The sequence below is a fragment of the Nyctibius grandis genome, chromosome Z, assembly GCF_013368605.1.
Source record: "Nyctibius grandis isolate bNycGra1 chromosome Z, bNycGra1.pri, whole genome shotgun sequence".
Taxonomy (NCBI): Eukaryota; Metazoa; Chordata; class Aves; order Nyctibiiformes; family Nyctibiidae; genus Nyctibius; species Nyctibius grandis.
In genome coordinates, this window is record NC_090695.1 from 67739390 (window position 1) to 67753359 (window position 13970).

At 41.1% G+C, this 13970-nt stretch overlaps 1 protein-coding gene across 1 annotated transcript; it reads left to right on the forward strand.

Annotated features, from left to right (window-relative positions):
* Window positions 1-11914: 11914 nt before the first annotated feature.
* LOC137676889 (protein FAM240B-like) lies at window positions 11915-13461 on the forward strand. Its single transcript, XM_068423984.1, has 2 exons — window positions 11915-12054; window positions 13383-13461. Exons 1-2 carry the CDS (start codon window positions 11915-11917, stop codon window positions 13459-13461), a joined length of 219 nt encoding a protein of 72 aa, XP_068280085.1.
* Window positions 13462-13970: the final 509 nt, after the last annotated feature.

Sequence of the window (13970 nt, forward strand, 5' to 3'; positions counted from 1 at the left end):
TATTTGCCTCTGTCACATGTATAGAAGGGTGGGACACTTAAGTTCTAGTAAATATTAAAAGAGGATAAAAAGCCATGCAATTAATATGCTGCCTTAACTCTCTACTTCCCTGTCATCAAAGTATCTGACATCATCTGATAGAAACTAATACCAATAGCAAACTCTCTGTGGACCTTCACTAATTTTCTAGCAGCAAGTTTGAAGTCTCCAACAGCTCCAGTTCATCCCATTTAACTTTAACTTAAAGTGAAGCACCTAAAATTTGCCTATATAGGAAGTATAATGTTATAAAAAGAAACAGAAGACTGCATTACCCCACTGAGATACTTTTCTCTCTCCATGGTTTTTATGGGGGTAGAACAACCCCAACCCCAGCTCAAACAGCATGTGCACTGGAGCATACTCTGTATTGGCTGATTTTAACAGAGGATCAAAAATATCTTTCCTGCACTCATTAAACTGATGCCTGAGGGTGTCCAGAGCAATTGAGTTCCTAACTCCAGTGCCATAATAAGATGGAAAAACATCCAGGCCTAATTTGCAGGCAAATTCAACACGTCATCATAGAAACCTCTCTGGACAGATTCCTATAAAATTTCATTTGGTGTGGACTTTAAGGTAGTTTCAAACACATAGAAATGCTGAGAGAGAGCAGGTGACACCAGCAGTCTTTTCGTTCCTTTTCAGCAGAATTCCCCCCTGCAGTGCAAGGAGCCAGGCTAATTACACTTCCATGGGAAAGCATCTGTGTATCTAGCAGCTCCAGTGGGTAAACTTCAGCCTGATGCAATTTAAACTGCTTGAAAACTTTACATTCCTGGAAAAATAGAATCATGAAAAAGCTGCAGGCAGGCAACTAACAAGTAACAAGAGGTGCTAGTGGATCTTACATATCTAATTTTTCTGATCTATGTCACAAAGGCAGTACCAGTGCAATAAACACTAAATGACCTCTATAAATGTTTCAGATGTCATGTAAGTGGAGTCAATAAAAAGTTTCATTCAGCTAACAAAACATGTCAGCTCTTCAATCTGCTGCTTTACTGACCTTGAGATTGTCCTATAAGAGGTATTATAAATAAAACAATTGTGTGTCATAGGCATGGATGATGTGATGTATGCACCATTCAGAATGCACTCAGAGGAAAAACCCAGTGTACTTATGTGTAAAGTGGAATTCCAGTTCCTACTTAATCCTGACTTTTTTGTTATTTAAACAAGTCCCTGCTGCTTTCTCACTGCCCAGTCCAAGGCTCAGCCCAAGAGAGGAAAAATGGTTTTGAAAACCTCAGTGAAATTTATTGACCCGTTTGGTTGTCCAGTCATGGCAATTTTTCCCATACACTTTAATCCAACACTCAGTGTCATATCCAGCAGGAAGGGCTAGAAACTTCTAAGCAGTCTTGTTTTTCCCAAATGCACTTTCAGAGATGTCAATGCAGCACAGCAGGGTTCAAATCAATGCATATGCATCAGGGAAACAGGGAAACACTGGCCCTGTGCACAGACATATGACATCGGCTTCAGGACAGTCCATCAAGGAACCTCCTGCCTGCTGTTCCACTCTGGAGGACTAGACCCATTAAAGAACCCAGTCTGATGGTTTTCAAAGGCAGATTTTAAAAACCTTACACTGTAAATATTTACAGAATCATCAAAACCAGTTAACAACCAACTTTCATGGGAAAATAGACACCTAAACTGATCAGGCTTTTACTTACCATCTGAGTCATTTGCTTCATTCTGGAATTTGTGAACCTTGGGGAGGGCTGCTAAAACTGCTGTGACCTGTGCTACTCCTGTACCAGTGACGACGAGGTCTGGTAGTGAAAGAAATCCCTCCTCACAACTTTCTGACTGCCATTGCATCAATCAAGAATGAGAAGGATGTGAACATCAGATGCATGGTGAATACAGAAGAAAGCCACCCCAACAGCATGGTACAATATCTGTTTTAAAACCTTACTTCTTTGGATTTTATTTTCTCTAGCATCAAAGAGAAAAAGAAGCATGAGATTTTTACTTAATTAGCAAGTTCTTGTAGATTTTCTATAATGTTTTCTCCTTTCACCTCCTCCTCTATAACATCAGGTCTGAGAACACACACAGAGTGAAGGGGCCAGACTGACAAAATACAGTCAAAACATACCAGGATTACTTGTGTAAGAGTAAGAACCAATTGCTGCTTTTATTTCTAACTCTCCCACACAAGAGCAACAGCACACAGTCAGAACACCAAGACAGAATTTGATCTCTGCAGATAAGTGACACCTCAGGCCTCCAAAGGTTTGCACTTTGTCAGTCATTTTACAGATTCTTCTGTGGTCCCTGCCAATGACATTAAGCAGGTGTTTACAAGAACTTTTGCAAACTAGAGATGAGTGCTGTCATACAAGCAGGTTATGGTAAGCAGCTCTGAGATTTGCTTAGGAAGTAAAGGCTGAAGTGCATAAATAGCTTAAATAATTTTCACTACATAAAAGCTTGACAGCTGACCTGCTTTTGAGGGTGAGCTATGTCTTTCCAGTCACTTGTCACCTGACTCTTTCTTCAGATATGGGTAGTCCAGCAGAGTACTAGTTCTGTGCAGGATTTCTGGATGCTGGGTATCCATTTGCCTTGCATAAGAGGCTACCACGACTGCACAGATGAATCGCTTATTGTAAATACAGTCAGTGTGTATCATGCAAGGTGTATCTAATCTACTGCAGGTGATCAGAGTGTGTGCAATGTCTATCACATTTTGGCTGTGCTTTACACAGGGCATCTAATTCGCACAAATGCAGAAATGTCAATGCATCTACAGCATATCAGACCAGAAATACACATTCTGGTCTGGTGAAGCCTGGACACTGGAGTCCCGTCCTGAAATGAGATGTTTGCAAATGTTTAGCAAAAGTACTGGCTACATTGTAACCACAAAAAACAAAACTCTGATTTATTGTAAATTTAGCTAGATGTGTTTAGGGAGAAGGCGAAGTTACTGAAGCTCTGAGTCAAATGGCAATGAAGCAGTCATGCTGCTCTGCAGCACCATGGTGGTTTGGTTAGCACCATTGGTGTACCAAACCTGGGCAACAAATTGTCTTCATAATACTGTATTATTTTAATATTCCCCCAGCAGATTTTATTTGCTTGTGATTTCCAAAGCCAGCCAGAGTCTGACCGGGTTTTCCAAAAACAGAGCAATCAACTTTACCTATAATATGGTTTTTTTTCAATGCCTTGAATGTGTCTATGGTCAAAAGTTCTGAGACCACATTACCGTTGTTATTATTGTATGTGTAGAGGGAATGGTTGATTTCTGTGGTTTTAGATGATATGAGGTGGGACAATACATGGAAGAAAGTTAATATCATAATGTTTTTAAGGACTTAAGCAAACTGACCAGTATTTGGAAAGAGTTGAAATTTTCCTTTATAGAGAAAGGCTGCAGCTGTTAGGTTTTGCTCAGGGTTTTCTGCTGTAAAGCTGACTGCAGAAAAAATAAATGAGTAAATATGAACTGCAGAAAACATCCATCTAATGGCTGCTGCTTTTGCTACTTGGGGTATGAAAAATTACAACAAAGGAAGGTTAAAATAATCAGCAATGCTATAAATACTACTTAAGTCAGCAGTCACATATGGTATATTAGGAATGTAGATGGATTTAGTGAAAACTGAGATCAGCACTTAAATCTGTCATCAACCAAAACTACAAAATATTTTCCTCAGAAAATGAAATGTAATGATATAAGTGTTCATCTGTAATAGAGTTATAACAACTCCAAATGGTAAAACTAGTGCTCGTTTAATGCATTTTGTCAGCTAATGTTAACCAAACAGACAATTCCTATGACGATTGCCTTGAAGAGAACAGATTGTGCGATAGGTCATAATCAAGCACACATCCTTAGATTAACAGCTCCAAAGTACTGCATACTTCTGTAAGTCATCCTGAAATGCAAAACCAAGCGTGATTTGTCACACCATTTCAGCCTCCATTACAGCTAAGATAGCAGTGTGGAATTTTTCAAGCTTCACAGGAGGAATGTTAAAATGGATAATACTAGCACGCATTTTAAAGAAAATTCTCAGCACTTGCCAAGTCATGCTCTCTGAGGTATCTGCCAGTGTGGGAGGGATGCATGCTCTCAAGGGGGCCTGTGTTTCATGGTCATCTCAGGCAGGGGGCTGCAAAGTTCATTAAATGATCTTATCTCTCTGCTGGTTCTGTTCAAAATAGCCTTGATATGATGAAGGATTTATGTTACCCCCACTTCAAATAAAAAGTACGAAGGGATGCATTTCATTACTGCCCTGTGACACTGGAGAAGACAGGGCTGCAGTGGTAATACTCCTCATTTGTTTGTGTCACACAGAGGATTTATTTCAGGAAGAGTCCAACTCTAAAGGTAAGTAAGTATTTTGTTTTTGTAGCAAGTTTTTGTTAATAATGTCAACAAGAAATGTGTTTGTTCTCTAACTTTAATTCTCACAAAAGTATATTCTAAGAAAGATGAGAGTGTGAGGAAAATGCCAGGGAAGTGTGCCCAGTTTAGGGCAGATGTGGCTGTACATTCTCAACTGATGGGCTAGATGGTAGCCAAGGTTACACACACACTCCTCTCGCAAAGGTTTTTTAAGAGTGATCTGCTGCTGAGAGGCTTTTTAATTTAATGGTAGACACCTTGACATGAATCAGGATCAGTTTCTCCTGCCTGTTTTGTCAGAACTGGATGATCTAATGAAGAATGTGAGCCCTAGGCAGGATTTTTCTTCTTTGATCCTAGACCATCAAGTCCTCCTGTACTCAAAAATAAAAAAACACAAAAGAAACCATGTTGAAGATCCTTGACTAATAAATATAATTTTATGCTATATACTTGATCTTATGAATTCAGCAGTTCATAGGATGAGGCTTCAAATGTATCTGGCAGTGGGGAAAATCTCATGATCAGAAACAATATTTGATCATGCAAGAAAACTACAGCTGCTTTAAATATGCCTTAGATGTTGAAAATGAAAATCCCGTAAGAGTTGGACAAATCTGTGGAAAGCTCAGGAAAGACATTTGGACATTCTGTATTGCACAATGCTTATGAATGCCAGTTCGCTTGATGCTTACCTCTGTGCGACTGCCACCACAGTCCTGTTTGTGTGTGCCGGTGGCAGGATGTGTGGGAATGCCGGTGGGCACCACGGAGAGCCAGGTTCAGGGAGTGGGAGAAGCTGAGGAGCAGAGGGGCACTGAAAAGATGCTCCAGGGAAAGTTGGTGAGATCAAACATGAACAGTCAAGGAGAAATGCAGCTCCAGCAAGCAATGGAGTGAGATTTTCCAGAGGCAACAACAGAGCTGGGGAAATCAGCCAGAAAGATGTTTGAAAGTGGAGGAGTGAGTTAGCCAGGTTAGGCTGGAGGGCAGGCATGGGAGGTGAAGAGGGCAGGAGGAAAAGCTCCACAGACACAAAGGTTTAGAAGGGAAAAGCAAAGGGACCTCTCATGGAAGCCCTTGGCTGTGGGCTGAAGGAGAAGGGTCAGTAAGAACCACAGAGTGGAGGAGAGCAAGCAGCCAAATAAATAAATAGGCAAGGGAGCAGAACTGGGGTAGTAACAATTGAATGGATGACCTGGAGGGAAATAAAACTGTTGATTCCTCAAGTGTTTTGCTCAAAAATTTTTAAGAATCTTAATCCTCAGCCAGAGGGCTGCTGAGGTTTCTGGTACAGAAAAGCAAGGTAGAGAATCAGTTCCCTCCAGTTCAATAATTCAGTCGTTCAGGTGTGTGGTATTCAAGAAAGAGTGAAAGCAGATAAAGAGAACTGAGGCCCAACAGATGACGAGGACAGAAAAAAACACTTGCAGTGCATTGTGTTCAAAGACATTGATACTGCCACTGTTGCAGTATGAGATGTAAAAACCACATAGCTGCCACAAGCCTTGCCTTAATATGTTTCTTTGTCACAAAGGTATCATATGAGAAAAGGTCCAAATTTTGTAACAGTTCAACTCACTTCAAGAACAGCTATTCTCCAGATCAGAAGTACAGACTCAGACTCATCAGGTTTTCACAGAAAAGAAATCATGAACTGTGGGAATTAGGAACAAGGAGAATGGTCGGACAGAGACTGCTGCACAGTGCCTGAGCACAAGCATTTTAACTTGCATGTTAAAATTGCTTGACTTGCATGTTAGAACTGATTTGCTAGATGCACACCTGTAACTTACACACACCTGTAACTCACGCACACAGGTAACTCCTACTAGTATTGCTCAGTCACATGTCAGCATGGTTGTCATTTTCATACACAGAAAATTCCCATTGCATGGAAAAGTCTAATTAATTTGATTGGAGATTAGTCCCAGAAAAAGACCTCCTGACTGAGCACGCATCCCAGTAAGAGTATGTACTTCAAAATCTGCCAAACTAGGAAATACTGCTGGCAGAATAAATTACTTGTTTAGAATTTCCTTATTTCATTGCAAACTCCAGACAATACTGTTTATAAAAGAAAAGCATCGGTTGATAGTCCTGTAATGCCAAAGTGCAAACTGAAAGAGAACAGTACAGTATATATACAAAGCCATGCATCTTTGCTTATGAGATATACTAATGAATTTTTGAGAGAGACCAGCACAGTGTTAGAGACCTGCGTGTACCAGAAGACTGTACCAGCCTTCCCTCATCCCCAGGCTGGTACTCCAGGTCAGCTCTGAGAAGTGCAGCTCTGTAACTGGGCCCCATCAAGGCAGTCGGAAAGAGCTGTGAGAAACCTCTCCCCATGTCGCTCACGAGCAGCATCGAGGCTCAGGCTGTTCATGAGATAGGCTGCACTATGCGACCTGCCACACAAACAGAAGGGTACCAGCTTGTTCACCAGCTTGCAACCAGGGCTCTGTCAAAGGTGATTACCAGAAAGAGGCTCTCGTTATTGTCCTCTTGAAGGATTGTCACTAGAGGCTTAAACAAATCTCCATTTAGTCTTAGCTGTTGCAGGCTAGTTTAAGTCAGACCTAACTGCAAGGTCTATAAAAGTGTTATTACAACTGCCTATATACTTTAACAGTATATAGCTGCTTTGGAGGCTACTTCCATGAAGTCATTTCCATTCTTCTCTTTCTATATTAAACAAGGTCCCTTTTGCTAACTACTTTGAATGAGGTTCCAAGGAATGAAAATAAACTCTAGCCAGGTGATAACTGCTGGTGCAAAGCCACAATACCGGCTTAAGTCCTCTTACTCTCCTCTGAAAAAAGCTGAAGCGGAAGGCAAAAATGAAGACTTTCCATCAGCAAGAAGATTTTAGCACAGAAACTTTATTTTAGGGCAAGAACGATAGACTAAGTTTGATTTCCCTGGTTGCCCACACAACCCTGAAGGTTTATGGGAACAGTTTTGAAATGGATGACAGGACAGAGGTGAATTCAAACACCTAAACACATGACGCATAAAGGCAAAGGAAGCCAGGTGAGTTATTCTAGCAGAGTTATGCAGTTTCTACAATCACCATGTGAACAGGCTCAGATAGAGGGTTTGAAATAAAAGGTAATTTAGGATAGGATGATTCTACAGTTCGGAGAAGCAAATGCTGGTGCATTCACACACTGCTGTTTATCAAGGACGTACAAGGATCGGTAAAATAATGATGCAGGAATTCAAAGTTCAGTTGCTTTGATATATGTTTGAGTGTTCTCCAGTACTAGGGGGAAAAAAAATAAAGAGGAAGATTAAGGGCTGAGTAAGAGAAAATTCAACAAAGTATCCATGTGTTAACACAAAATAAAAGGTTGGCAAAGAACAGGCTTGGACAATGCTCTTGGTGTGCCTGAGCAAGTATATACAAAGAAAATTTCACAGATAATAGACAGAGAAAAGCACTAATTTCCACCCCCCTTAAAAAAAAAAACCACCCAAACCTGTAACATGTAGTACTATACACACTTTGTAGTCACAACAGGGTTCTAACATTCTTCTAAGTATTGCCAGCACCAGATGTAAGGTGAATAACAATGAAAACTAATGCTGAACTTCTCTTTTACTGGGTCTAAAACGTTTTCCTTGGGATTTCTTGCTGTGAGGACAGGTGTTGGAGAAACACATCCATAAAATACATTCAAACCGCCACCAAGAATATATGCAATCAAACCAGGAGGCAGAGCATTTAAAACCAGTAAAGGATATGTGTATTCTGAAAGCATATACTTGGGCTCAGTTACACCTCGTGGCAATGAGTTCCACAGCTCTGCCTTACTCAGGAGAGATATTCACCGTCATATATATATAGAAAAGACACATCCACAGTATATTGAACAGGAATCTGTAATAATTCAGAAGGATGAGGTAGTTACGCTTTGGGATCACTTCTGATTAAAGAAACCAGAAGACATTATTTCCTGGCAGTTTATTTTAGAGCGTCAGGGATATCTGTGAATTTTGTTTGCTGCTCTTCCGAAATATTGTTGTTCTCAGAGATTAACTTCTGGAGTGGAAAGTCCATTAGTCTGACCCAGATGGCTGTTACCGTATGTTTTTCATACTTCTCTAGATCACTGCTGGTACACAAAAAGTTAAAAAGGGTAGTAACTGTTATTTGGGAAGAGAGATTTGTGTTGGCATTGATATATATGTGGATATTTATAGAATCCATATATTATATGAAAGCACATACACATATTAAGAGAACTTTTGACCTGGAATTGGTTATCCCCTAGCACAGCTGGAAGTGTTCAACTGTACTTGCAATTCACTTTATAGACTGATGCCAACACTTATACACCCAGTTATCATTTCCTCAGAACCTGAGTGAAAAAACACTCAGTAAATTTCTTCTGCAAAAGTCAGGCTCAAATACTGTGCTTCTACCATTTGCAGGCCTAAAATTGATATATGGAGGTTTTGTAGGGAACCAGAGGGGAGTCACAAGGAAATCCCAGCAAGAAAGGGACCTCTTCGAAAGGGCTGCTTTTGTTCTTTGCTCATAGAGTCTTTATAATACGTCTCACAGTTTTTCACAAAACAGCCAAATCTCCAAATGAAATTATGCAAAGATTACCAGTTCCCAGTTTTGCTTTTCTTACAATGCTTAGCAGGGTAATGGCAGCAGTTTCTTCAAGCTTTCCCAAGCTAGCCTTGAGGGGCTTCTTTACTAGCTCTCTGTGGCTCTGACTAAAATAAATTACAAATAATTGCCATGAATTCAAACAACGCATGAGAGAGCCCTAAATAATTGTTAAAAAAAAATAATGTTCTGGAAAGTATTATAATGACATGTTCATGCAAAACCACACAGCAATTTGAAAGGCAGCATGGATATATTCATTCCATAATGAAGATTTGAAAGTAATGATATGATTTTCTGGCTGTGATGTGGGATACAGGGGCTTGACTGTTAGCCCATAAAGAGTCACCCTGAGATACTCTTTTCCTAGAACGAGATTCTCTTCGAAATTCATTTTTAAGATGACATTAAATGAAGAGGGAAATACAGAATGGACACAGATACATAAATATATTCAATGAATTTGCTCTGTTTCAAAAATTGCAGAAGAGGGAGGAATATATAATAAGCAAGGTTGCTTTTGCAAGTCAGCATCTTATAATATTATGTATACACTTTTATATCACAGAATCACAGAACACAGAACGTTAGGGATTGGAAGGGACCTCGAAAGATCATCTAGTCCAATCCCCCTGCCGGAGCAGGATTGCCTAGACCATATCACACAGGAACGCATCCAGGCGGGTTTTGAATGTCTCCAGAGAAGGAGACTCCACAACCTCTCTGGGCAGCCTGTTCCAGTGTTCGGTCACCCTCACCGTAAAGAAGTTTTTCCTCATATTTAAGTGGAACCTCCTGTGCTCCAGCTTGCACCCATTGCCCCTTGTCCTGTCAAGGGATGTCACTGAGAAGAGCCTGGCTCCATCCTCTTGACACTTGCCCTTTACATATTTATAAACATTAATGAGGTCACCCCTCAGTCTCCTCTTCTCTAAGCTAAAGAGACCCAGCTCCCTCAGCCTCTCCTCATAAGGGAGATGTTCCACTCCCTTAATCATCTTTGTGGCTCTGCGCTGGACTCTCTCTAGCAGTTCCCTGTCCTTCTTGAACTGAGGGGCCCAGAACTGGACACAATATTGCAGATGCGGCCTCACCAGGGCAGAGTAGAGGGGGAGGAGAACCTCTCTTGACCTGCTAACCACACCCCTTCTAATACACCCCAGGATGCCATTGGCCTTCTTGGCCACAAGGGCACACTGCTGGCTCATGGTCATCCTGCTGTCCACTAGGACCCCCCAGGTCCCTTTCCCCTACGCTGCTCTCCAACAGGTCTGCCCCCAACTTGTACTGGTACATGGGGTTGTTCTTGCCCAGATGCAGGACTCTACACTTGCCCTTGTTATATTTCATTCAATTTCTCCCCGCCCAACTCTCCAGCTTGTCTAGGTCTCTCTGAATGGCTGCACAGCCTTCCGGTGTGTCAGCCACTCCTCCCAGTTTGGTGTCATCAGCGAACTTGCTGACAGTGCACTCTATTCCCTCATCCAAGTCATTAATGAATATATTAATATGGCAGAGCCACGAAGATGATTAAGGGAGTGGAACATCTCCCTTATGAGGAGAGGCTGAGGGAGCTGGGTCTCTTTAGCTTAGAGAAGAGGAGACTGAGGGGTGACCTCATTAATGTTTATAAATATGTAAAGGGCAAGTGTCAAGAGGATGGAGCCAGGCTCTTCTCAGTGACATCCCTTGACAGGACAAGGGGCAATGGGTGCAAGCTGGAACACAGGAGGTTCCACTTAAATTTGAGGAAAAACTTCTTTACTGTAAGGGTGACTGAACACTGTAACAGGCTGCCCAGAGAGGTTGTGGAGTCTCCTTCTCTGGAAACATTCAAAACCCGCCTGGACGCGTTCCTGTGTGATATGGTCTAGGCAATCCTGCCCCGGCAGGGGGATTGGACTAGATGATCTTTTGAGGTCCCTTCCAATCCCTAACATTCTGTGATTCTGTGATTCTGTGATATTGAATAGTACTGGTCCCAGTACCGACCCTTGAGGGACTCCGCTAGACACAGGCCTCCAACTGGACTCTGTCCCATTGACCACCACTCTCTGGCTTCTTTCCTTCAGCCAGTTCACAATCCACCTCACTACCCGATTATCCAGACCACACTTCCTCAGTTTAGCTGCGAGGATGCTGTGGGAGACCGTGTCAAACGCTTTACTGAAATCGAGATAGACCACATCCACAGCTTTACCATCATCTATCCACCGAGTTATGTCCTCATAAAAGGCTATCAAGTTGGTTGAGCAAGACTTCCCCTTGGTGAAGCCATGTTGAGTGCCCCTAATGATCCCCCTATCCTTGATGTGCCTAGAGACAGCACCAAGGACAACATATATATCAATGTTCTCTATTCCCAAATAAAGCTAAGGTAAGTGTTATAATGACTAACAGCAAATCACCAGAGCTCTTTTTCTTCACTATTATAATCTTAATCTACAATGGTCACTTTATTATTTTATAGACATGAAAACAGTGAGGAAAAATCCCACTAGATCTGGCAATTTTTATCTTTTCTTTCCACTTAGGAGTATGGCAAAAGGTATCTTAATCATTAAGCTAGAGAATACAACAGAACTGCCCTGCATCGTGACTTAAAGGTCACAGGCAGATGGAGGTGAGAGGTATTTGAGGTGAACAAGTAAGAATTCAAATCACTGCAAACAGCATACCCTCAAGTGTCAGACCTAGGTATGAAAAGCTTAGATAGTGAGTCGTCCTCACTGTTATCTTGATACAAGAAAAGAAGGCTGTGTGACCCTAACACTGTGAAAATCCAAAACAGCAACAGTGTGCTTTAGCCATTAAAACAGATGAGGAACAGATACCTTATCATATGGTTGTTTCAAATTTCTCCTTTAGAGAAAATGAATAGCCAATACATACGTCATGAAGTGCGGGGATGCGAAACTAGTAACCTGAGGAACTTCTGGGAAAAGACTATTGAACAACAAACTCGGTATCTGCAAATTGAAAAAGAACGTCAGAGAAGAAGTGCTCTGACAAGGTGAGTAGTTTGCATCCAGAAAGGTTATTTGAGTTTGCATTGTAACTCTTTTTTAAAGAAAAGTGATACCTATATTTAAGTCATTCAATGAAAGGCAAAAGTATTTTTCTTAGATTTTTAGAACATAAAACGTCTTCCCAAATTGGCATGCTAATGTGTCTGAGCTATGGCTTCATGGGTTAAGACAATAATTCACTCTTGTTCTGTAAATGGGTCCAAAGTGTGGAACTTTCTGAAGTTATCAGGACAATGTCTAGCAGTGTATGCTTGTCTTAAATATCAAGGCTTATGTTCTCAGCAGAGCTAGCACAGATGTGTACCTGCCCCACCTTCTTTTTCTGTGGCCTTGTTTTCACCAGAATATAGTTTGAAGTAATTAAGATGGCTTAATTTGCATGAGGTAAATCTATAATAAAGCAGAGAGTCCAAGTGTACTGACTGACCAAGGCAACCATCATCCATAGCCATATTTACCTCAATCAGTCATATTTACCTTAATCAGCCACAATGACCAGTCTGCGGCAACATCAGTACAGTTTTACTTTATATGAAGTTGAAGGCCCATGCAAAGACTTCTCCATAAGTTGAAGGCACATGAAAGATGGCTATTTTGTCTTGAGATATTCAATGAGAAAGTATTTTTCCAGAATCTCCCTCAGACCTCTGTTTGGCTTGACGCTTGAAAAAATAAGAGCAAGGATGACCTTGCATTAATAACCCTGGATGAAGGAAAACTGGGATTAGGTTCTAGAATATTTTATCCATTTATAACTAACCTAATTTCAACATCTCAACTCCTCAGCTGTGAAATTCCTCTCTTTTCTATTTGAGGTAGTCTTTCTGTGGTACCTAGATACTACCAAAAAGAAAACAAAGTGCCACCTATCACCTAGAGCTGTCTGCTATGGTTCTAACAGAAGTTTAGGCATGCACAGAGTTTCCAAGCCGAATAGTGCTCAGGAGCCTTTATGCAGTACTTTTAATGCCTTTCTAAGGAGGAGAGGGACTGGGGAAACGTTGGGTGGTGCTACCCAGCAGGTGGCAGCAGGCAATCTCCAGTGGAGATGACAAGTCACTCCAGCATACAGAGGCACTTGAGAGAGGGCACACTGGAGGTGAAGATGAACCACAAAGCTCAGGTGAGCCCTCATCGGGATTTAAGAGCTAGTCCTGAAGTGCCATCCAGCAAAGCACTCTAAAGGGGCAGAACAGTTTGCAAGGCAACTGGGAAAAAGCACCAAAGGATAGCACTGGTGGGAAACAAGAAGAGTATAAATCTGTTCCCTGAAAAAATATGGGGACAAGCTGATCCATGTTTCTGTCCTTAGGCTCAGAAATGAATGGATGGAGAGGCTGGAAAAACGGATAAAGATGTTGAGAACCCAACCTGAAGACCCATCTAGCTGAAGATCCCACACTCATTATATGTTTGGGGGAAAAAGAAAATTGTTTTGTAGGAAAGCATGACAGTGTGATGCAAAAGCTTAAGTCAATTTTACTTCGTGGCTTAAATGAGCTATAATTAATTAGCTGTCATTGTTAGAAGTTTCATATGCGAAATGTTTATTGCTGTTTTTAAGATTATGTATCCATCTCTTAATTTGATAAACAGAAATTGAACTACTCTGAAGTCTTCAAGACTAATAAATCATGCCTCACTGAGCTGTAGATGCCTGGAAAAAGAGTTTAGTTAGTGCTCAGCAAAAAACATTTCCTCAACATTTAGTTTTCTGCTTAGACTGGTTGTAATCTAATGAAGTTATTTTCTTTCAAAAATGTTTAGTGAACAGATGAGATTTTTTTTTTAACACAACAGAGCCCAACTCAGACTACTATGGAAGAGGGAACATGCACAAACAATGCCACCACATCCCAGATCACTAGTGCAGCCAGACTTGGTGGCAATTACAGATCCT

Coding starts and splice junctions, on each gene's coding strand:
- LOC137676889 (XM_068423984.1), top strand. CDS start 11,915: ATGAATAGCCAATACATACGTCATGAAGTGCGGGGATGCGAAACTAGT. Junction 12,055..13,382: donor AGAAGAAGTGCTCTGACAAG/GTGAGTAGTTTG, acceptor TTCTGTCCTTAG/GCTCAGAAATGAATGGATGG.